This window comes from Bos taurus, chromosome 2 (genome assembly GCF_002263795.3).
Source record: "Bos taurus isolate L1 Dominette 01449 registration number 42190680 breed Hereford chromosome 2, ARS-UCD2.0, whole genome shotgun sequence".
Taxonomy (NCBI): Eukaryota; Metazoa; Chordata; class Mammalia; order Artiodactyla; family Bovidae; genus Bos; species Bos taurus.
In genome coordinates, this window is record NC_037329.1 from 37,763,028 (window position 1) to 37,789,389 (window position 26,362).

Here is a 26,362-nt window from a genome sequence, read left to right on the forward strand (position 1 = left end):
ATTTTTCAAACGTGTCAAATACATAGAGAGGTAAAATATTGAGTAGTACATAGATAACTATATCGTACTCACTACAAATGCAGAAATAAACAGATTCCACAGCCTACTTTCTATAAGGTGAAATGCTGGATACATAGATAACTGTAGTATATGCAAAACAAATGTGGAAAATTGCTATCTTCTCTATTAACTGATTCCAAGGCCCACTTTAAGTGAGGAAAAAAATTAAATATATAAATAACTATATTATACTCACTATAAATGCAGAAAAGGTATAATTTGCTTACAATTCTGTAGCCTAATATTAAAATAGATAACTGGTACATACACAGGTAACTATAGCATACTTCGTGCAAAGGCAGAAAGTCTCTAACTTCTCTATTAACTAACCCTGTATCTCCCCTTCAAGATTTCTCAATTTGCAGTGATTATTTTTGGTCTGATATATCATCTTCGGATATAAGTACCATTAATTCCAGATTAAGGATGATTGTATATTGATATTGCTGATGTTACTACTAGTGTTACTAATGTTTTTTTGTAGTAAATAAAACAAATGAAAAGTCGTATTGCAAACGGGCATTTTTATTACTACCTAGTTTAGAAGACTACTACTTCCAAACAGTCATTAATAGAAAACCTAGTCATCGATAATAATTAAGAGTTTTCAAACGTTCTCAGCAAGGCATATTGCAAGAGAACTGCCAAAGGCAGCTATCTCACTTTTTAGGACACTTCCTAAATAACCACATGCATGCAAAGGTCCAGTTTCCCTACTATAAAATGGAGACACCTCATGGCAGGGTTCAAAATTCATCTTTGGTACTACATATGTGAGGAAACCAAATTGCTTGTCTTTACAGCCATGTGGGAGAGGGCTCCACAGTATATTATTGAGCACAATATTAGAGTCATTTATTCAATAGGTGGGGCTTCCCTCATAGCTCAGTTGGTAAAGAATCCACCTGTAATACAGGAGACCCCGGTTCGATTCCTGGGTCGGGAAGACCCACTGGAGAAGGGATAGGCTACCCACTCCAGTATTCTTGGACTTCCCTTGTGGCTCAGCTGGTAAAGAATCCACCTGCAATGCAGGAGACCTGGGTTCGATCCCTGGGTTCGGAAGATACCCTGGAGAAAGGAAAGGCTACCCACTCCAGTATCCTGGCCTGGAGAATTGCATGGACTATAGTCCATAGGGTCGCAAAGAGTCAGACACGACTGAGCAACTTATACTCACTCACTCGTTCGATAGGCCCTCCTGCCACTGCCTCCTCCTTGTTCACCTGGTGAGGCCAATATGGCAAGAACTTCAGACAACTGAAAAAGTAAAGTATGCTTTTTGTTACCCTGTTAGATCATATCTGGACTTGGAAAAATAAAATCTTACAGATCACCTTACAATCTCTGACACAGGATCTAAATCAAACAATGTGGAAGAGAACTGGTTTTCAAATCCTCTACCCTGTTGAAAGACTCCATCCTCCTCACTTCCAAGTAAGAAGGACCTGAATCCTGAAAGGAAGCTTCCTGGCTGGAAGCAGTGATGGCACTTTTAAGGTCCTTCGAGCAAATCAGAAATGGCTGAAAGGAAAGGGGGTTTGGGTCTGAGAGCTATTTTCTTTATCTTTAGATTCTGCTTCTGAGACTGTTGGTGGGGATTGGCAGACAAAAGGGGGATCTCTCAAGTGATACAGTAAAAGCCTATCTCCCTTCACTGACACTATTTTCTCAATGGCTCTTGCCAGTGTTAAACCTGGGCAAAGTAACTGCATCAATAGTCTTCCTAAAGGTCCACCAAAAAGCACACTGAAAGGTGTGAAAACGCAGATATGAGAAGGCGAGAATATCAAGTAACTGACCAACAGTAAAGCATGCTTACCTGAGGAACTTACACCAAACTGAGCTTCATTAAATAACATGATTCATTCAATGAACACTTAGCAGGGGCCAGGGCTGTGGGGGTGGGGGCTGGGGTGGGCCTTACCACCTCATAGGAGGCTAATACATGCACAGAGGAACAGTTATGAGTTTAGATGAAGAGGTGACTTCCCTGGAGAAATATGGGAAAGGCTGTAAGAGTTGATTAGCACTTAGTTGGGGATATCAAGAATACATAAGAATCCAACTGAGATGGGACCAGGACAATCAAAGTGAGTCAGTTATCATTCCAAGAAGAATTCACAGAATAAAGAAACCCACTTTCTTCTCAACCCCTAAGGTTCCATAACAGATTCCTGTCCTGCTGCCTGGCCTCTCTTCATTCTGACCTCACCCTACACTATCAGAACAACTGCCTCCAACTACAACGTGTTTCAACATGTCTACTTTACAGACCTAATGGAAGGTGACACTCATCTTCACGGGTTCCCAGTGCTCCAGAATCAAAGGCCAGCTTTACTCTTCCAATCTCAAAAGCCCCAAGGCTAGCACATCCTAGCACTACCGTGCCTTGGGGGCCTCCAATACCGCAGTGTGGCACACACATCTGTGCATACTTTCCCTCTTTCTTGGGTCAGCCAGGCTCCCATTTCTGCAGGACCCACTCATTCACCCACATTCTCCGGCTGAGCTCCAGTGCCATGCCAGGCACCAAGCTGGGCACTGAGAATCAGACACAAAGCCACAAACCACCCACATGATTTTACTAACCAATTTCTAACAAACTTGTGGAATAACCTAATTCAAACTATATAACCCTAAATTTAGTTCATCTTTTAAAACTTTTAGTACAGAAAAGTATCTAATCACCAGGCATGTACCAATAATCCCCTTGTATAACCAATATTAATATTTTTGTTATGTTTATTTCAGATGGCAATCTTGAATAAAATGTTACAGATTTGGCTAAAGCTGAATTCCTAATAGTTCCCTCCTTCCCTTTCTTCCCTAGAGGTACCACTATCTTAAATTGGTATCATCCAGAAATATTTTTTATAATTCTACTAGAGATGCACTGAAGTATAAACAATACTAAACACTATTTAAATTCAGTATCACATATATTTTTAAATGTTCATAAGGATAACCTCATATCTATTCTTTTGTAACTTGTAGTTTTCACTCAAAAGTCTGTTTTGCAAATATGTCCATGTTGACACATGTAGTTATTTCATTTTAATGGCTCTTGAGTTTACTTACTCACAGTGAATTTCCACAGCTCAAGCTGATTTTAGAAAAGGCAGAGGAACCAGAGATCAAATTGCCCACATCCGCTGGATCATCGAAAAAGCAAGAGAGTTCCAGAAAAACATCTATTTCTGCTTTATTGACTATGCCAAAGCCTTTGACTGTGTGGATCACAATAAACTGTGGGAAATTCTGAAAGAGATGGGAATACCAGACCACTTGACCTGCCTCTTGAGAAACCTGTATGAACAACAGACTGGTTCCAAATAGGAAAAGGAGTACGTCAAGGCTGTATATTGTCACCCTGCTTATTTAACTTATATGCAGAGTACATCATGAGAAACACTGGGCTGGAAGAAGCACAAGCTGGAATCAAGATTGCCGGGAGAAATACCAATAACCTCAGATATGCAGATGACACCAGCCTTATGGAAGAAAGTGAAGAGGAACTAAAAAGCCTCTTGATGAAAGTGAAAGAGGAGAGTGAAAAAGTTGGCTTAAAGCTCAACATTCAGAAAACTAACATCATGTCATCTGGTCCCATCACTTCATAGCAAATAGATGGGGAAACAGTGGAAACAGTGTCAGACTTTATTTTTGGGGGCTCCAAAATCACTGCAGATGATGACTGCAGCCATGAAATTAAAAAATGCTTATTCCTTGGAAGGAAAGTTATGACCAACCCAGACAGCATATTAAAAAGCAGAGATATTACTTTGCCAACAAAGGTCCGTCTAATCAAGGCTATGGTTTTTCCAGTGGTCATGTATGGATGTGAGAGTTGGACTGTGAAGAAAGCTGAGCACCGAAGAACTGATGCTTCTGAACTGTAGTGCTGGAGAAGACTCTTGAGAGTTCCTTGGACTGCAAGGAGATCCAACCAGTCCATCCTAAAGGAGACCAGTCCTGGGTGTTCATTGGAAGGACTGATGCTGATGCTGAAACTCCAATACTTTGGCCACCTCACGTGAAGAGTTGATTCACTGGAAAAGACCCTGATGCTGGGAGGGATTGGGGGCAGGAGGAGAAGGGGACGCCAGAGGATGAGATTGCTGGATGGCATCACCGACTCAATGCACATGAGTTTGGGTGAACTCCAGGAGTTGGTGATGGATAGGGAGGCCTGATGTGCTGCGATTCATGGGGTCGCAAAGAGTCAGAGACAACTGAGCGACTGAACTGAACTGAACTGATTCACAGTTTATTTCCCATATCTATCCTGATTCTAAGTTTTTACTTTTCCAAATGATATAGTAAGCATTTGTATTTGTCTTCCTGTACATACCTGTCAGACTTTCTCCTGTGATATTAAGTTCTTAGTTTTAAGTCCTACTCTCTGGCCTGCTGATTCTTCTCATGGTTGAGTTTTTTTTTTTTACTTGAGTTTTTAATTATCTGATTGTGAGCTCATCTTTGGTGATGTTAGTTTCTCAGCTGGAGATTCTTAAACAATGCATATGGTTACATTTGGACTCTAAATTCACATGGGGTACAGCCCTGGGGTTGTCCAAGAGTGCATTTGAGGCCCATGGCTTATGTTTCTAAGTTCAAGTGTACCACCACAAGCACACAAGGCCTCACTCTTTGGTCCCTAAAGGAGTATTAAACCTAAGACTCTAGTGCTTTGCTGGGGGCTTGACTATGCCCAGGCCTCCTGCACTGGCAGCTCAAATACTCGTGACCCTGGCTTCTGGTTCTGTATTTCTAGAACCTGAGGATTTTCTTTGCTCCTTTACTATTTCTTCTAGTTATTGACCTATATTATTGAATATCAAGTATTTCTAGGAGCTTACTGAGAAACTTTTATGTTCATTTTTGTTGTCTAAATTGTCAGAATAAACATCTTAACTGAATTCTTTAAATATTGATTTAATTTTTCTAATAGTATAAATTATATTTGAAAAAAATCTGTTGGTTCATACTTTTTGGAAATGTTCAACACTACATTATTGAGCTTGTGAACTGCTCTTTTTTGTGCTGAAGATACAGATAACCTTAAAAAAAAAACTGGGTAAAATTAAAACAAATTTTTGTTTTGACAATTTTAACTTTCTTAATAAATTATCTAATTGAGTTATATGTTAGAAATTTTTGACTTATAATTTTATACCTTGCTTATAATTTCTCATCTTAAAAAAACTGATGTTTTTAAAATGTTCACATTATTTGATATCTTTGTTTAAAGTTTTCTTTATTTGCATGCTTCATGATGTACTAAACATACGTATGTGCATAACTGTTAAGGATCAAAGATGAAAAAATTCATGAGAATACAATTTATCTGTCTAGTAATTTTAAATGGATAGCAATCAGCTACAAACAGCATTCTACTCACCAAGTAGGATTTTTTGGCTATGAATAATAGGAGATACTGAGAAGTACAACAAATATGATGTTAGAAACAACTGAGAGACAAGTTACTACGGGCACACACCTACTTAGAAATAAACAAACTAAGCTTAAAAATGCAAGCAACAGAAGTATTGCATAGTAGGCTTTCTTGGAATATGTAAATACTAAGAAAGAAACCCACAGATTGGATAAACAGTGATTCACCAGTTGGAGTTGTGGCAGTAATTCATATTCTAATGATGTTTTAAAATAGCGTAACAAGTTATTTAAATATAAAACAATACTTGTGATTAAATGTTTTTTTGGTCCAGTAATAAACTCGTTTTGTGCTGATTTGAATATACAATTATTTCAAATAGTAATCATTTCATATAGTATTTTTACAGAGTTCTAGAAAACTCAAGGTAAATTGAAGGCATTTTTCAAAGCTAGCTAAATGCTATTACTTGGAAATACTTCTTAGTTAAAAAGGAAAAAAAACAAAAAACCAATATCAGGTTTCCAAAATCAATTAGCTTTACCAAATAATTAGCAATTAATTGTTAAAACCATTCATTAACTTTGTCTACATATAATAAATCAAATTTCTAAAGGCAGCTTAGTGGCTTTTGTTAGAGAATCGTACCAGTGCCGTATAAAACACTTCAAGTACAAAACCGAAGGATAATCAATATTGCAAGAGGTTTCTCAAAATTAGAATAAATTGACATTGGTGGTATCAATTTTAGGAAGACAAGTTAACAGTGACAACACTAAAAGCATCATCTGCTGCATCTAGGACAATTAATGTGGCCCGTGACTTGAAGGCGGTTAAGAAGATAAAGGCATTTAAAAAGAGCCATGGGTGTACACGTGTTCCCCATCCTGAACACCCCTCCCACCTCTCTCCCCATACCATCCCTCTGGGTCATCCCAGTGCACCAGCCCTGAGTACGTGTACACCCACGGAAGATTCATGTTGATGTATGACAAAACCAATACAATATTGTAAGGTAATTAGCCTCCAATTAAAATAAATAAATTTCTATTAAAAAAAATAAGCTTGCAAACTAAAAAAAAAAAAAAAAAAAGATAGAGCCATTGGCCCTGTACCTGGTGCTGGCGATGCTTGGTGATTCTGCTCCCAGCCTACATCTTTCTAGCTGACTGGCAACAATCTGCCTTTCCACCTCCAGTTCTCGGGTGAGTCGCTGAAACTGAAGCTCCTGTGATTCAAGGAAATAAAAGGAACATAAAGCACCGGGTTGCTCAGGCAGATACATGAACTCATGTATGTCACAAGAAACACAGGAACATGCCCAAACATAACACTATAGTGCGGTCTTACGAGAGCAGGGTTTTGGATGGAATTGTGGGCCTAAACAACCTACTGATTTGAACTCTTACAAACAAACTTAAAGGCACTAGAATTTCAATCTGTTTGAACTGAAATTACATAAATCCTTATTTGGCCTTTTTTTCCTTTGGTTCTAATTGAGGTCTTCAAATAGTACTTATGCCACAGGGATGTAATGTAAGGGTTGCAGAGTCCTTACATTAGAGGCACACCAACCAATATAAATAATCTCCTCATCCTCAACAGCTAATATTTTCATCTCTCATACTGTATGTTAGCTCAGCATTAAAAAAAGTAAATTCCTGTGATGAGACTCGCTTGACAGTATTAGATACAAAACCATTCAATTGTTAAGAAAAAAAAAAATTACAATACCACAAAAAAGTCTGTTATATTTATCTATAATACAAACACATTTTTCCTACTGTCACAAATGCATTCATGTGTCACTGTATGAAGGGACAAGAGAAAAAATAATGAACAAGTCTGAGTCATAATATAGAACTTAAAATTGTATTAAAAAGATGGAAGATTGTCTACAGAAATTATATTTTTCATACTATGATGCATCATGAAGGCAAGTATTCTATTCTAAGAGAAATCTTTTAACATTATTTGTACTTATCTCATTGTTATCTTAACAGGATTTTAATATATAGAAAGCAGGCCATGCTATAAACTATCTATAAATCATGTACGCTCTAAAGGCTTTAGGCCACAAATAACATCTCCAATAACACCTCAAGCTCCCCTGTGCCATATTAACTCCTTACAAGTCTACTCAAAGCAAATGCTGAACTGTAAGTGGTTTAATTGGACGCTGGCTACTGGTTCAAAACACCAGGGAGATGCACCTTAAGCAAAGGAACTAATCAGACATAGAACTACCTTAGTTCTGTTAATAATAATATTATTGACAACATACTATCTATGACAGTAAAATACAATTCGATTGGAAAGTGAATTAACTCCCTGTGAGATTAGGCAAAGGTAAAACTACTTGGCAGCACTGGCTGAGCAAATTCTACAAACTATTCTTAGAATCATTCTTAAGAAAACAGTCCGTGAACTCTTATTGCTTTCTGATATCGACATTTTTTTCCTAAGGAGCCCAGTTGGTGTGGGAGAACATACAGCAGTAGTAACAGTTGTTACACTGAAGAACTATACACAGAACTATACAAAAAAGATCTTCATGACCCAGATAATCACGATGGTGTGATCCCTCAGCTACAGCCAGACATCCTGGAATGTGAAGTCAAGTGGGCCTTAGGAAGCATCACTACGAACAAAGCTAGTGGAGGTGATGGAATGCCAGTTAAGCTATTTCAAATCCTAAAAGATGATGCTGTGAAAGTGCTTCAATAATATGCCAGCAAATCTGGAAAACTCAGCAGTGGCCACAGAACTGGAAAAGGTCTGTTTTCATTCCAATCCCAAAGAAAGGCAATGCCAAAGAATGCTCCAACTATCGCACAATTGCACTCATCTCACACGCTAGTAAAGTAATGCTCAAAATTCTTCAAGCCAGGCTTCAGCAATAAGTGAACCATGAATTTTCAGATGTTCAAGCTGGTTTTAGCAAAGGCAGAGGAACCAGAGATCAAATTGCCAACATCCGCTGGATCATCAAAAAAGCAAGAGAGTTCTAGAAAAACATCTATTTCTGCTTTACTGACTTATCAAAACCTTTGACTGAGTGGATTACAACAAATTGTGAAATATTTTGAAAGAGATGGGAATACCAGACCACCTGACCTGCCTCTTGAATAACCTGTATGCAGGTCAGGAAGTTAACAGTTAGAACTGGACATGGAACAACAAACTGGTTCCAAATAAGAAAAGAAGTACGTCAAGGCTGTATATTGTCACCCTGCTTATTTAACTTATATGCAGAGTACATCATGAGAAATGCTGGGCTGGATGAAGCACAAGCTGGAATCAAGATTGCCAGGAGAAATATCAATAACTTCAGATACGTAGATAACACCACCCTTATGGCAGACAGTGAAGAAGAACTAAAGAGCCTCTTGATGAAAGTGAAAGAGGAGAGTGAAAAAGTTGGCTTAAGGCTCAACATTCAGAAAACGAAGATCATGGCACCCGGTCCCATCACTTCATGGCAAATAGATGAGGAAACAATGGAAACAGTGAGAAACTTTGTTTTTTGGGGCTCCAAAATCACTGCAGATGGTGATTGCAGCCATGAAATTAAAAGACGCTTACTCCTTGGAAGGAAAGTTATGACCACCTCAGACAGCATATTAAAAAGCAGAGACGTTTCTTTGCCAACAAAGGTCCGTCTAATCAAGGCTATGGCTTTTCCAGTGGTCATGTATGGATGTGAGAGTTGGACTGTAAAGAAAGCTGAGCGCCGAAGAATTGATGCTTTTGAACTGTGGTGTTGGAAAAGACTCTTGAGAGTCCCTTGGACTGCAAGGAGATCCAACCAGTCCATCCTACAGGAGATCAGTCCTGGGTGTTCATTGGAAGGACTGATGTTGAAGCTGAAACTCTAATACTTTGGCCATCTCATGAGAAGAGTTGACTCATTGGAAAAGACCCTGATGCTGGGGATGATTGAGGGCAGGAGGAGAAGGGGACGACAGAGGATGAGAAGGTTGGATGGCATCACCAACTCAATGGACATGAGTTTGGTTAAACTCCAGGAGTTGGTGATGGACAGGGAGGCCTGGCGTGCTGCAGTCCATGGGGTTGCAAAGAATCAGACATGATTGAGTGACTGAACTGAACTGTTGGCCCAACAATGCTGTAAAATGGGATCATAATGGGTAAGGGGGACACTGCCTACCTCTACTTAACAATTCCTGGATCACAGGCTTCTGATCAATGTTCAGCCATAAAACACCAGATTGATAATAATTGCATAATATTCAGTTCCAGGCTAAGATCACTGATTTTAAGGACAAATACTATTATGTTTACTTCACAGTCTTTGTCCTTAAACAGCATCATAGCTTTTGTGATACACTTCCATTCTTTCAATTATTTTGTGTGTGTGTATGCTCAGTTGCTCAGCCATGTCTGACTCCCTGTGACCCCAAGGACTATAGGACCTAACTCTGTGTGACTCCATGGACTATAGCCTGACAGGTTCCTCTGTCCATGGTATTTTCCAGGCAAGAATACTGGAGTGGGTTGCCATTTTCTTCTCCAGGGGATTTTCCTGATCCAGGAATCAAATATGACTCTCATGCACTGGCAGTTGGATTCTATACCATTGCAGATTGTTTACTATACACCTCTTTTCCTGGAAGATGCTGCTTATACCAAGCTGGGCCACGCAAGGACCATCCGTGCATCTCAAAATATCCCCCAACACATTATATAACTTTTGAGTTCTTAGTTTAGTGGCTACTAAGGATTGAGGACTGGAGGGTTTCATTTTGGGATGGCCAAAAGTTACCAGGATAGGATTAAGGTATGTTTTATACTAGAACAGTAGAAAAATTTCCATTCGTAGAAAAAAAAATCTATTTTAGTAGTTTTTTTTTTTTTTTTAAATTATGTCTATAGCTGCCTATGGTCTTTTGAGCATCCTTTCAAGGAAATATTTGGGAAATTTCCTGCTTGAAGGCAGACAATGGAACTTAATGTCCCATAATTCCTTCCCTCTGAAGCAGATACAGGCAACTTCAGCTCTGCCGAGAAGGTGCCAGACTGTGACCAGGATGCTGAAACCAAGATGTTGACATCAGAAAACACGAAGCTCGTTTCCTCTCTTCCTTTCACCTTCTTGCTGCACTTCCTGTGGTAGAAATCGAGGCCAAGTTTCTAACATGGAAATAACCTCCACACAAACTGTGTTTATACTTGATGGCAGTGCCAGTGTTTCCTTGATTTGGACACTATTTCTGAGAGCTCAGTCTCAAAGTTTGTTCTCCAGTCCTGGCAACAAACATGGGAATTCACGAATAACCACTAATAAGTATTTTCCCCCTGCATAATTAGCCATGTTAGTCTCTTTTTATTGCAACTAGAAACTCTGACTGAAAGACCTCTAGAAATCATTTATAGTTGTCAAGTTATGAGAAGAGCCTCAGTACCCATGATGCAGCTGATTTTTTTTAGAAGTTGGGCAATTCCTTTAACACTCATTTGGACTGAGTAAAGTCCACATTGTATCCCTCCTAGCTGCAGAGTCTATAATATTGAACATCACTGGCTACTTTTATCAAACCCATTTCACCCATTATTTGCCCACCCTTCTCACAAGTAGAACATAGTTAAAGCCTCCACAGCAGACTCTCAGGAAGCTGTAAAGCATGGAATCTATTCAGGTTACCTAATACTTGTGAACATTTACAAGCAAAATATATGTACGCTTTGTTGTAAAATTATTAATATTACACTAATTCCAAAGAATATAAGTCGAACTCCCACATGTGACTGCCATCAAGATGAATGAGTATGATATAAACATTTGACAATTTTGTCTCCACTGGATTCTTAAGATTGATTGACAAGGAAGACAGTATTACATAGTCATATAAAAACACCTCTAATGATTTCCAAAATAATACTCATCAAGAGGATTATGCTGTGATACCATCCCTAAATTTTAATTTTTTTTTAATCCTCTCAACATAATGTGTGAAATCTGACCCTTACCACTGTCTCCAAAACTGGGCATCTAAATTATGGGAGGATCCTTTGAGAAGAGCAAGGCAATAATGTTAAAATCTTCTGCCAGTGATTTAGTACATCACAACTTCCCCTTAAATTCTGTTAAACAAGACCATAATCAAGGTTAGAAAGAAAGTCAAGGCTACTGACATGCTATAAAAATGGAGTCAGTTCACATGTGTTTGGAAGCTTTTGTTTATATTTACTTCATCTATCTCAGGTAAGTATATCAAAAATCATTCTCTGAGAGTCAAGCGGACAGAAGAAAACATAAAGATTCACTTTCATGATCTTGTATGGTAGACAGAAATGTGTGGCTGAGGAGGCCCAAGGAAAGACTCGCTGCCTCAGAGGTCATGCCTTCAGGGGTCCCTCAGCTGAAGAGAGCCTTCGTGACCCAGGAAGTTATATCCTTCTGGGCAGGCTGCGTGCAGCACTGACTGAGATGAGAAGAGAAAAGCCAGGTTCAGACATGCTTTAGACTTTGCCATCAGCTTAACTTCCTGGCATAGTATGTGGACGCCCCTGACCCCAGTGCCCAAGCCTGCTTTTTCTTCCCCTCTCCTCCATAAGAGCTGATCTATAATACACACTCTGCATGAAAACTCCACTTCAGTGAGAACCCAACCTGAGATGGTATTGTTTTCGGATTCTTTTACAGAATGACAGGAAGTTTTCTCTCACTCCTAGTTTTTAAAATTGTGAGATTCTTTAAATGTACTGAAAAAGTACAGACAGTAACACAATGAGCTTTGGCAAGTCTGACCTAGGTCTAGCAAATCTTACTCTTTTGCTACATTTGCTTCAAGTGTTTTGAGAAATAAAGTATTACAGATACAATGAAATCCCCTGGTTTCTCTTTCCTGGATCTTATTTCTCTCTCTCTCCTTTTCTCTCCAGAAGAAACCATTATCTTGAATTTGGTGTTTAATATTCACATGAATATTTTATGTTATTACTACTCCATATATAAAGCCTTTAACACTCCATACATACAGTACCATAAATAATACATAGCATCACTTTGCATATTCATACAATTTATATCAATGGTATACAAAACACCTAGTGTTCTGCAGATTGCTTTTATTACAATATGATTTTGAGATTTATCAATATCAGTACACCTAGACCCAGTTCATTTATTTCCATTGCTCAACAATATTCTATTGTATGACTACGGCACAGTATATGTGTATGTTCTCATCATAATGAACCCTTGGGTTGTTTCCAATTTTGTGCAATTATCAACATGCTGCAAAACAAGCATCTTTGTATAAATCATCTATACACGTGTGCCAGACAGTTCCATTAGAGTCTTAGATATGGAATTGTTGAGTTGAAGGCTGTGTACATCTTCAAATTTACTTGATAATGATTATTACGCTACATTCCAAAGTGGTTGTACCAATTTACATTCCAGTCAGTATTGTATGAGAGTTCCAGTTTATGTACATTCTCACTGATGCCAATCTGCATGTGGGGGCTTAAATTTCTTTTCATTTTTTTCTTTTTTGTAAAGGCATGGAATGATAGGCATGGAGTAGTATCTTGCATTTATTTTATTTTGTGTTTCCCTGCTAAACAACATGTTTTCATATGCTTATTGGCCACTTAGGTACCCTCTTCTCGCACAGCTATCATACACTGTCAGGGGGCCAGGTTTCTCAACACCCTTGCACTAATGCTTTAGGTTTGGGCGAGGGATAGCCCATTAGACTCCCCACAGTAGGCTGTCCTCAGAGGGCACACAGTGTGCTCAAGATCACCTAGGCTTGACACACACCTTCAGGGTGGAAGCCAGGTTTACTGTTTACTTGGCTTAGGAGTCTCACTTTCATTTTGGTTTTCGTTTCTATGAGTTCTTTACTTTCTTGGCAGCTTAGCCTTGCTTTTGAAAAGACAATTTAAGCACTTTATTCAGTATACATATTTAGTTTCTTTTAGGGGAAGACTAGTTAGGGTACTGAATATACCAGAAATGGGAGTCTCCACAGCTTTTTCATATTTTCTCTGAATTTTTCTAAGCTTTATTCAGGGGGAACTTCTTAGTATTTCTTTCAATTCACTATTTCCCTGTTTGCCTTGTTAAGGGTTCATGTCATCTGTTATACTTTTTTCCAATGGCAATATTTTCCATTTCTGAGACTTCTAGTTGGGTCTTTTTCTTACCCACCTGTTCCTGCTGCTCATTTCAAGTGAAATCTGTTCCTGCTGCTCACTTGGAGTGAAAGCTCTATCATCTCCCTTTCTATTTAGGTTTACCTTTACCTAAACTCCACGTACCTCAGTCCTAAGAGACTTTAGATTGTGATTCAGTGTTTCTTTCAGACAGAAATAATACTGCATACCTAGTCATGTCTCCTGCCACTGGCTTCAAGAAGCCCAACAAGCATTAGGTTCTTCCGCTTTCATTTCCTTCAATTAGCAGGAAGAGCTCCAACCCAGACCACAGTGTCAAGGACCCTGGCGCTGGCATTGAAAACAAGGTATTCTTCACCCTCTTGTGGCCTCAGGGCCTCTCTCAGCTTCATTAATTTCTCACTGATGGCCAGCAGTCACATATTTCATGGCTCTTTCCACCTGTGCCCTATGGAAGCCTCACTCCAGTTTGCAAATTGTTTATAAACTTGTCATTTTTTTTACTCAGAATATTCTCCATCTCAAGGTTACTAAGAAGACTCTCCCACTATACGCTTTAACTGAAATGTAGTTCTTTCCTGAAAATATGCTTCTTCTGACCTCTCTCTGGTGAAGACTATGCATTCTTCAAACATCACAGATGAGGTGCCCAGAGCAGGAAGCTGGCCATCACTGGCTCATTACCTCTACTTACTAGCATGAAGTTGTACATAGGATTCCTCATAGACCCCCTGTCAGCTGAATCTATAATCATACTCCCTCTTACACTCTTGTATTAAGCCATGCTCTCTTTCCCCTTAATTGTTGGAGACGATTATTCCTCCAAACATGTGCAAAAGCTCACTGTTTGGGGGTCATGCCATCCGATTACAGTTGCCCACTTGCATCACTAGATCTATTTACTTCAGGCTGTTCTAACTGACTCACTAATTCAAGAGTGGCTATAATAGTTACTAACACTGTGATGGTGACAATTAAGAAATAGCAGCAGGTATTCCTATCAGGTCATTAGTGATCCTGCCCCCAAATTTCCACTAATTCTTTCTCTTCCAGGCTTGGTGGGGGCAGTGTCCCCTTCTTGTCTAAGGCCGGCCTCTCCACGCCCTCTTGCCTCCTCTAGAATCTTGCTTCTCTTTCCTGAATTGTCGGTGTTTCCTCTCAGGTTAATGCTTAAGTCTTTCTCATTGGAAAATATCTTAACCTCAGGACTCCTCAATCTGTTTCCTTCTCCTTGACCTGTACTTCCTTTAATTAAATATTTCTCTTTAAATTGACTCCTTTTAAAAACAGTATTATCTCAGTATTAAAATAATTGAAATCCTGATTTCTAATGCTTTTATGGATTTTCCAGGCAAGAGCACTGGAGTGGGTTGCCATTGCCTTCTCCATTTATATAATCATCTTAATATAAATTAAAATACATAATTTTAAAAGATGTATATCTGTGCATTTAAAACCCATTCACATTAGCAATACAGGTACACCACACCAGGGGATGACACACCTTTCCATACCTACACAACTCAGCAGGAAAGTCTGAGTACTGCTTAGACTCAAAGAAGTAAACTGACATGATCATTATTTGATGTAATCAGTGCCTAAGTGAGAATATCTATATTTTAATTACTGTTGCCTAAAAATCTTCCAGTACTAATTTTTTTCTAATTTAGTATGATGAAAGAGTTTTATATCACTTAAATATCAATTATCACTGCATAATAATATGTTGGATTTTTAAGGTCCACAGGATTTCACAAGATATGTCCTAATCTCAGGGTTCCCAGGCAGCACTAGTAGTAAAGAATCTGCCTGCAATGCAGGAGACGCAGATATGGGTTTGACCCCTGGGTGGGGAAGATTCTCTGGAGGAGGGCATGGAGACCCACTCCCATATTCTTGCCTGGAGAATTCCATGGACAGAGGAGCCTGGAGGGCTACAGTTCATTGAGTTGCAAAGAATCAGACACAACTGGAGTGACTTAGCATGCACACACATCCTATCTCAGGACATACTGATATTATAGCATTTTTTCTCTTTTCCACATTAAAAAGATGAACAAATTATGGTCATGATGATATCTTTGAGGATCTTGAGTCAGGCCTGGGGAACTACTTTAAAAATGAATATTCAAAAAAAAAAAAAGAATATTCAAGAGCTAAAATATTCAAAACATCCCAGATAACTGTTCCCTAATCTAGGTTGACACTAAAACCAAAGCAGTCATAGTTTCAAAGCATCCCTAAATTTCTCAACCTTGAAATAACCATTCATTAGCACAGACATGATCAAATGCTCTTTCTATCACAATTACTTAATAACTGACAAGTCATTATTAAGTGTATTTGGTAGTCCCTAAAAATCATACATAATTATAAAAATGCTAACTAAGTATATGATATTTATATCATATACTTTGTACTGACCAGAGCCTTTTGTTAAAAAGAAACACTGCCTTTCTCAACCAAACTGTGTTCTCAGACAACAGAGTCCCACAGGTTTGTCCTTATTGGAAGGGGTTTAAGCCTTCGAGAAAGTTTGAAAAATGCTGCCCAGAGGATCCCAAATGTTGGAGGTTCACATGACACTAGAATATAAAAAGTTCTCAGGTGTCTACCAGTAAGAAATTGCTTTGTCTTTGTACTACCTGGAGATTTTTCCGTTTATTGAAACTAACCTCGATTTTCCAAAGAATAACTATTTACATTGCAAGGAACAATACTGCCTTGCAGAACACAACTTAGTCAACACTAAAAATTCATCTCATGTTTATTGTATTTTGAGATGACTGAATTAAGGGACATTGCCTTGTGTTCTACACTAAAAAAAAAAAAAAAAGAAACCACCACCACCACCACATCTACTGGAAAACCCAATTTTTCATTACTTTGGTCCAGGCTGAATATTTACAACAGGGAGGTCACCACAAATGGTTAACCTTCAGATGGAAACTCTTGACCTCACATCAGTCCAAAGACAGGAAGAGAACACATTATTAGAATATTTCTGATGGATCAGTTGCCCTAACCTATGCCCAATGCTTCTTACATTTAGATCTTTTTTAAGATAACAAAAAATGAGATATGACCACCAATCTGATTTCCTATTATACTAGTTAACATTCTATAGGAGATGATCAACATTCAGATCTTTATTGTTTTATCCTAGTAGCAAATCACATAGGATTATATCAGATTTTAGCTTTGATATCTATCCTTCAGTTTTAATGAAGCAGAGAGGAAATAGCAAAGCTTACCAGATGCTCTAAATTTATATTCTAAAGCTCAGGCTCTTATCTGTAACTGTCACCAAAGCTCCTTTATTAGGAAATCAAAATAAAGGAAGAGAGGTTTACACTGAAACACACTAATGAAAGCTTTGCTTAGAGCCACATGTGGATGAGAAGGTCAGCCAAATAGGCAAAAGCTCGAGCTTTTCCTACAGCACCACCGATGGCTTTATAAAAATCTGTCTGCCACTACAAAAAGCTCATTGCCACTGGCTCTTAATCTCTTTCCTGGTGCCCTCTGACCACTGCATGGGTCTGTGTACACCAGTGATGCCCAAATCTACTACGTCTAATCAGATTCAAACCGATGTTTTCAATGGTAGTGAGCTAAGCAGCTCTACTCAACAGATGAGCCATGCCCCACAACCAGCCATACCACCTTGCCTTCTGTGTTTCCTATGTTTCCACTGCAGAGGTCCTCAAAGTAGGGGCTCTGAACCAGCAGTATCAGCATCACTCGGAAACCTACTTGAATCAGAGGGGTCAGGTCCAGCTTGAACAGGTCTTCTGGGAGATTCTCATGCACACTGACCTACTGGAACCACCATTCCTCTTTGAAAGTGAAAGTGAAGTCACTCAGTCGTGTCTGACTCTTTGCGACCCCATGGACCGTAGCCTACCAAGCTTCTCTATCCATGGGATTTTCTAGGCACAAATACTGGAGTGGGTTGCCATTTCCTTCTGCAGGAGATCTTCCCGACCCAGGGATTGAACCTGGATCTGCCGCATTGTTGGCAGACGCTTTACCGTCTGAGCCACCAGGGAAGTCACATATTCCTCTTTCAGTTCAGTTCAGTCGCTCAGTCATATCTGACTCTTTGTGACCCCATGAATCGCAGCACACCAGGCCTCCCTGTCCCTCACCAACTCCCGGAGTTCACTCAGACTCACGTCCATCGAGTCAGTGATGCCATCCAGCCATCTCATCCTCTGTCGTCCCCTTTTCCTCCTGCCCCCAATCCCTCCCAGCATCAGGGTCTTTTCCAATGAGTCAACTCTTTACTCAGGCTCAAAAATGTAAGTGTTTTCATCTTTTCATCATTTTTCCCTTTCTCTTATTCCTCATTCCTCACATATTAAATGGTTTCCCAAACCCTGTCACCCAACCTCTCTACCACTGCTGAATCCATTCACTTCCTTGCCATACCTGCCACTACTATCCTAATTCAGAGTCACATTCACCTTAGATTATTATAATGACCCTGCACTAAGTCTCCTCCCCACCCAATGGTGCTGAGGAGCCTGGCCTCGCTTTTCACATCTTTTCCAGATAAATCTGTTGAAGGTACAATATATTGATCAATAATCCATTCCCGAGTGTTTCCTGTGCTCCAGGCTCTCTGCTAAGCTTTAACATGCATTACCTTGCTAACTTCCTAGTCAGCCTGCAAGGGAGTGAAGGTTACCCTTGTTCACAGAGAGCTGACTTGTCTGAAGTCATCCAAATCCAGGGTTTGAATCACATCACTCTGACTCCTAACTCCATGGTGTTAACCACCATGCATCATGCCCCTTGCAGCCAACCTGTAATACGACTTACAAACAGTCAACTCAGCCTTATTTTAAGACCCTCTGCAGTCTGCCCTAAACCTTTTTTCCCCCTCCCCCAGGATCCTGTCATTTCCCTTCTTGTACCTGAACAGAACTATTCATTTTTTTCCATACATATCACTCAGAGCTTGTTCTCATGTGACTCCATCCACCTGAAAAATCACCTTCCTATGTGCCTAGACTCCTTTTTCCAGCCCTTGGGTAAAGCACTTGGCCATTACATGTGCTGGATTTACTAAGCTGAATTCCCCTTAAAGAAGAGTGAAATCTATATTTGATTCATCTAGCTTCATGGAAAACCAAGACAAGAAACCCCTGCTAATTTATTCATGGTGAATTTTACACAGTACACTTTATTTAGTATGTTATAATCGATCACATGAATTTTTAAATTGAATGATACAACAGGATTTTCTATTTTTCTTTAAAGTCACAAAGAGATAAGAAGGCAGAGCTGCAACAAGAAACTGGTGTCCCTAAATTTTGTTGACTGCTTTTTCAATTAATCAACTCTATCAGGGATTTCTTCAATTTAAGTCTGAATTTGGCAATAAGGAGTTCATGATCTGAGCCACAGTTAGCTCCTGGTCTTGTTTTTGCTGACTGTATAGAGCTTCTCCATCTTTGGCTGCAAAGAATATAATCAATCTGATTTCGGTGTTGACCATCTGGTGATGTCCATGTGTAGAGTCTTCTCTTGTGTTGTTGGAAGAGGGTGTTTGTTATGACCAGTGCATTTTCTTGGCAAAACTATATTAGCCTTTGCTCTGCTTCATTCCATATTCCAAGGCCAAATGTGCCTGTTACTCCAGGTGTTTCTTGACTTCCTACTTTTGCATTCCAGTCCCCTATAATGAAAAGAACATCTTTTTTGGGTGTTAGTTCTAAAAGGTCTTATAGGTCTTGAGAGAATCGTTCAACTTCAGCTTCTTCAGAGTTACTGGTTGGGGCACAGACTTGGATTACTGTGATATTGAATGGTTTGCCTTGGAAATGAACACAAATCATTCTGTCGTTTTTGAGATTGTATCCATTCTAAAGGAGATCAGTCCTGGGATTTCTTTGGAAGGAATGATGCTAAAGCTGAAACTCTAGTACTTTGGCCACCTCATGCGAAGAGTTGACTCATTGGAAAAGACCCTGATGCTGGGAGGGATTGGGGTCAGGAGGAGAAGGGGATGACAGAGGATGAGATGGCTGGATGGCATCACTGACTTGATGGACATGAGTCTGAGTGAACTCCGGGAGTTGGTGATAGACAGGGAGGCCTGGCGTGCTGCGATTCATGGGGTCGCAAAGAGTCAGACATGACTGAGTGACTGAACTGAACTGAAATGATCAGGGATTTCATATTATTCATGGTGGCATGGGCAAATAGGTTCTTTTAAAAAAATAATACGCACGATTTCCATGGTGTAGTAGCTTCATGCCATTACTGACTTTCCCCATGCCACTTCTTCTCCTTCCCTCATTTATTTACACACGTTTCCATCTGCCAAATTCCTTGAGCTCTCAGGCATCATATATATACCACCTTTCAAAAAATCAGGAGTTTCCCAGCCCTGGCATGCCATTTCTGAAAACCTAACAGTCCAATGACACTTTAAGTTATTAAACTAGAAATGCCTTCTTTTATTTCCATTTATCTTGTCTCCTAATAGTAGAAATGTAAGCATCTGTGTATGAATATATGTGTGTATAAACATAAATGCTGATTAAATTTTCTATTGGTTGAGGTTTTACTAATTTATGTTTAATGTAATCAAATAATAAAAGAGCAACAGCATGAAAAATCGATGCCTGTAGTCAGTGTCAGTTGCAGTTGTCAGTGACAACTCTTGCTGTCATTTTCCAACAAAGTAGGCATTTGGTAGAATTAGTGTCAAAAACACAAAGGAGATTTTCTTTAAAAGGTAATGTCTTGAATATCTGATTAGATGTTACTTTAACATTCAATAAGAAAATATAAAAAATAATAATGACTTAACATTAACAATTTGTTTGGTTTTCAGTACATAAATATTTCAAAATTAGTAAGACCAGTGATGCAAATCACCTAATGTCAGATGCTTATTTGAGAGCTAACTGACTGTGCAGATGATAATAATGCATATAAATCATTACTGCGGAAATGGAAAAGTGAGAAGAATAAATGACCAACCTCCAACTTCCTCTCTGTGGATTAGTTGCTGCAAACACAGCAAAGAATATGAAAATGACAACAGAAACAAAAACAAGGGGAAATTTAATCTTCCTTTCTTTAGTAAGTCTAATAAATAGCACCAGGGAATAAGAGGCTAATTTTCAAAATGATTAATTTAAGGTTTGGTTAATAACTTAATGAAATGTAATGGAGAAAGAAAACAAATACTGTCTAGGGCAGGCAGCTCCTGTCTTATGATTCTACTTTTTAAATTTCTAGGCTTCCTTCTACAGTGGTTCTTCCTGCTTTGCAGATATTTTAAGACCAAAGTGTGGGGAAGGGGGAGGTAGCTGGACTAAGAATATACATTTATTAATTGTGCCCTAGTCAGTTCAATGGTTCCCTGAGAAATCTTGTTACCTAGCTCAAGAAGTATAAGAGGTATTCAATTGTTTTTCCTTTTTACCTTTTTAATTTTACATTTTATCTAACATTACTCTAATTTTACATTAATCTAACATTACCATTTGTTTTTAAACCTCCAGAAATTGTCCTGAGGTTCTTGAGAAAAAAGGGTAAGAAAAATCAATGTATTATTGATAACCACAGCACATTTCTAACATACAGGAAACATAAAAGCCTTAGGACAGAACTGGGACATGTCAATGCATCTGCATTATCTCAGGCCCATCCCTATTTTCAGGTCCACAGTATCCCTCTGGTTTGCTCTGACTCTCCTGCTTTCCCTCCAAAACTGTCTGTTCCTTCTATAGGTTAGCTATATAGAAAAGCAATGAAAATTAATACTTTGCTACCAAAAAGTGTATTTTCCTTGCTTAGCTAAAAAAGCAGACAAGTTAAATAATGTTACTTTTTATTTGCGTTAGGTCTATATGGCTGTAATAGAAAATAAAGAAACAAGTTTTTAGAAAAAAGGTCAGATTTCATGATGTTATTTTTCCTATTCAGACTAATTTACTTGTCTGAATTTTTAAGTTACTATATTTAGAATTCTTTTCTCTTCCACACAATATATACTCGTGAAATAACACATTTATGTTTAAAAGATATAATTTTATATTAAATATCTTACTTTTTTTTTGTTAAGTCCTAAAACTAGTGGTAATACTAAGTCTCACTGAATGAAAGCCAACTGTGTGTCAGGCACTTTACATATTTTTTTCTCTACTTCTTACAAAAGTGCAAGCCACTGTTGAGTTGAGGAACCACAGGGTGAGAGAGACAAAATAAATGACTTGCACGGGGTCACAAAATTAGTAAGTGAAGAGCTGGGAATGGGATCCTAAAATCTTGCTTTTTCCATTACAGGAAGCTGAAAAAACTACAGTTGTCTCATTTTCTATTCCTGAAGGTTATATTCTGAAAAAAACTAAGGTTGTCTCATTTTCTATTCTTGAAGGTTATATTTAGAACTATAATTGACTTTATTGCTTCAAAACTTTTTTCCAAAATCGAATAAAGCCCTAGAATGTAATAAAAATTAAAGACCCAGATGCTAGTATATATAGGAACTTACTAATTATGACAAAGGTAGAATTTCCTTCAATAGGAAAAGAACTGCGGGTATAATTAGAGAAAACAAAGCTAGACTACCACCTCAAGCCACCCACCCACCCACACAAGTTGTATAATAAATATAAGGGAAAAAACCTACTATATAAAAATATGACCTGGGATACTGGTTCCTAACCTTCTGGCAGCAGGGGTCAGTTTTGTGAACGACGATTTCTCCACAGACTGGGGGTGGGGGAGGGGTTGGCTTCAGCACGATTCAAGCACATTACATCTACTGTGCACTTTATTTCTGTTATTACTACATCAGCTCCATCCCAGATCAGCAGGAATTAGAGCCTGGAGACTGGGGACCCCTGACCTCGGAGAATATTCTTTTTTAATACATCAAAAAAAGTTGAAGGATAGCTGATTTAGAATCTTGTGTTGATTTCTGTTCCACAGCAAAATGATTCAGTTATACATATATATTCTTTTTAAAAATATTCACCATGGTTCATCATGCTGCTGCTGCTAAGTCGCTTCAGTTGTGTCCGACTCTGTGCGACCCCAGAGATGGCAGCCCACCAGGCTCCCCATCCCTGGGATTCTCCAGGCAAGAACACTGGAGTGGGTTGCCATTTCCTTCTCCAATGCATGAAAGTGAAAAGTGAAAGTGAAGTCGCTCAGTCGTGTCCGACTCTTAGCGACCCCGTGGACTGCAGCCCACCAGGCTCCTCGATCCATGGGATTTTCCAGGCAAGAGGACTGGAGTGGGGTGCCATTGCCTTCTCCGGTGGTTCATCATAGGATATTGAATAAATAGTTCTCTGTGCTATAGGGTAGGACCTTGCTGTTTATCCGTCTTGTAATAAAAGCGTACATGTACTAACTTCAACTCCCCACTCCCTCTTACCCCCAACTGCCTCCCTGGGCAGCCACGGGTGTGCCCTCTGCTTTCCTGAGTCCGTTTCCATCTCACGGACAGGTTCATTCGTGTCACAATCTGGACTCTGCATGTAAGTGCTATTATATGATTCGTCTATGTCTGACTTCCTTCATTTAGTATGATACTCTCTAGGTGCATCCATTTCGCTGCAAACAGCACTATTTCATCCTTTTTTATGACTGAGTAGTACTTCATGGTATATTGTACCATATCTTCTTTATTCATTTGTTTGTTGACGGATGTTGTGAGTAGTGCTGCTATGGCTATATCTTCTTGAATTAGAGTTTTGTTTGGATATATGCCCAGGAGTGGATTGCTCTATTCTATTTTTAGTTTTCTGAGGAAGCAATATAGAGTTTTCCACAGTGGCTGCACCAACTTACATTCCCTCCAACAATGTAGAAAATATAGGAGAATAATTTTATACTTGGGATGACAGAGACATCCTTAAAGAAACCCCAAAAACATAAGAGGTAAAAATAAGATATTCAAATACATAAAAATGAAACTTCATACTCTTAAATATCAGGCAAAGTCAAATGCCAAAAAAAAAAAAAAGAAAGAGAGCAAGAAATATCTGTAACCTCTAACACGTAACAGACATTTAAAAACACATAAAACAAATTCACACATAATAAAAATAGGCAAAGGGTACCAACAAGCAATCTATCTACGCTGAAATGTAATGCTAATTAAAATATCAGAAAAAAAATGTTAAATTTCATGCATAAGGAGAAAGAAAACCAAATGACAAAATGCCAATTTTCATCATATTGGCAGGTATTTTCAAAGTGTCTCATTCAGGGATAGAAAGGGACATTTGGGGAAAAGGGCACAGACATATATCATTCTTGTTAGTGTGGTTTCCTTATAATCTGATAACTTCTATTATAATGAAAAATATATATTCTGGACTTCCCTGGCAATCCAATGGTTAAGACTCTGTCTGCCAATGCAGGGGCTACAAATTTGATCATTGGTCTGGGGAAGATTCCACATCCTGTGGGGACACTAAGTTTGTACACCAGAACCACTGAGCCTGTGCTCTGTAGAGCCCATTTGCTGCAACCACTGAAGCCTGTTTGCTCTAGAGCCCATGTTCTGCAACAAGAGAAGCCACTGCAATGACACATCTGTGCACCACAGCTAGAGAGTAGCCCCCGCTCAGCCAACTAGAGAAAGCCCATGCACAGCAATGAAGACCCAGGGCAGCCAAAAAACAAAAATAAATCAATTTTTAAAATGTGCACGTGTGTGTGTATATTCGCCATGACTTTGCAATTCCACTTCTGGATAGCTACTGTGCACAAAAAAAAGCAGTCATATACATAAAATCAATTGCAGCAGTTAGAAAAAAACTTGAAAATCTGTCTACATGGCAATATTTTAAGAAACTATTGAATCTCCACACTATACATAATAACTACTATTACATGGTTATTACAAGAATGAGCTAAATAGACCTTTATCTGTTGCTTCAGAAGGACCATTACATGCAATTAAGTGAAAAAGCCAGCTGAAGACCTTAGCAAAACACAACAAAACAATAAAATAAAAAAACCTCACTGTAGGTTAGCTTGATCATGGAAAAAAGTGTGATAAGGAATACAGCAGAGCATAAGATTGGTTACCTCTAGAGAAGGCAATCCGGAGAAGGCAATGGCAACCCACTCCAGTACTCTTGCCTGGAAAATCCCATGGATGGAGGAGCCTGGAAGTCTACAGCCCATGGGGTTGCTGAGGGTCAGACACAACTTAGAGACTTCACTTTCACTTTTCACCTTCATGCATTGGAGAAGGAAACGGCAACCCACTCCAGTGTTCTTGCCTGGAGAATCCCAGGGATGGGGGAGCCTGGTGGGCTGCTGTCTATAGGGTCACATAGGGTTGGACACGACTGAAGTGACTTAGCAGTAGCAGAGAGCGGGAATGAAAAAAGGAACAAGATACTATTTATGTTTATTTTCTTTTATTTATTTAATCTTTCTTCTTTATACTGCTTTACTTGTCGCAACAAGCATACGACTTCCTTAATTAAAGTGAAAGTCGCTCAGCCATGTCTGACTCTCTGCGACCCCATGGACTATAACGTCCATGGAATTTCTCCAGACCAGAATACTGGAGTGGGTAGATACTCCTCTCTCCAGGGGATCTTCCCAATCCAGGGATTGAACCCAGGTTTCCTGCATTGCAGGAAGATTCTTTACCGGCTGAGCCACAAGGGAAGCCCTAACCCAAAAAACTATGAAGAAAGAAAAGAAAACAAGGGCTAAAAAATTACTGTTTAAATACTACAAGGACAGATCCTACTTAGGAAACAATCCAATTTCTGGAAAACAGCATTCTCATTGAGAGAATAGGTTTTTCACCCTTTGGAAACTATTTTAGCACTCTAAAGGGGTTCAGTATCTTCTTCTGTTAGTTCCATACTGTTTCTGTCCTTTATTGAGCCCATCTTTGCATGAAATGTTCCCTTGGTAGCTCTCATGTTCTTGAAGAGATCTCTAGTCTCTCCCATCCTATTGTTTTCCTCTATTTCTTTGCATTGATCTCTTAGGAAGGCTTTCTCATCTCTCCTTGCTATTCTTTGGAACTCTGCATTCAGATGAGTATATCTTTCCTTTTCTCCTTTGCCTTTCACTTCTCTTCTTTTCTCAGCTATTTGTAACACCTCCTCAGACAACCATTTTACCTTTTTGCATTTCTTTTTTGGGGGGATGGTCTTGATCACTGCCTCCTGTACAATGTCACAAACCTCCAACCATAGCTCTTCAGGCACTCTATCAAATCTAATCACTTGAATCTACTGGTCCCTTCCACTGTATAATCGTAAGGGATTTGATTTAGGTTATACCTGAATGGTCTAGTGGTTTCCCCTACTTTTTTCAATTTGAGTCAGAATTTTGCAATAAGGAGTTCACGATTGGAGCCACAGTCAGCTCCCGGTCTTGTTTTTGTTGACGGATTAGAGCTTCTCCATCTTTGGCTGCAAAGAATATAATCAATCTGATTTCGGTATTGACCGTTTGGTGATGTCCATGTTGTCCATGTTGATGATGTCCACATGATCACATGGTGATATGAGTTGTTTCTTGTGTTGCTGGAAGAGGGTGTGTGCCTGTTATGACCAGTGCGTTCTCTTGGCAAGACTCTGTTAGTCCTTGCCTTGCTTCATTTTGTACTCCAAGGCCAGACTTGCCTGTTACTCCTGCTATCTTTTGACCTCCTACTTTTGCAATCCAGTTCCTTATGATGAAAAGGACATCTTTTTTTGGGTGTTAGTTCTAGAAGGTCTTGTAGGTCTTCATAGAACC

At 39.0% G+C, this 26,362-nt stretch overlaps 1 protein-coding gene across 17 annotated transcripts in view; it reads right to left on the reverse strand.

Annotated features, from left to right (window-relative positions):
• PKP4 (plakophilin 4) overlaps nt 1-26,362 on the reverse strand; it is a 258,317-nt gene that overhangs the window by 118,663 nt on the left and 113,292 nt on the right. For all 17 annotated transcript variants that reach the window (NM_001191491.1, XM_024998423.2, XM_024998419.2 and 14 more), the window contains one exon: nt 6,574-6,686. In NM_001191491.1, the coding sequence (NP_001178420.1) occupies nt 6,574-6,686 (113 nt within the window). The remainder of the gene's footprint in view (nt 1-6,573; nt 6,687-26,362) is intronic.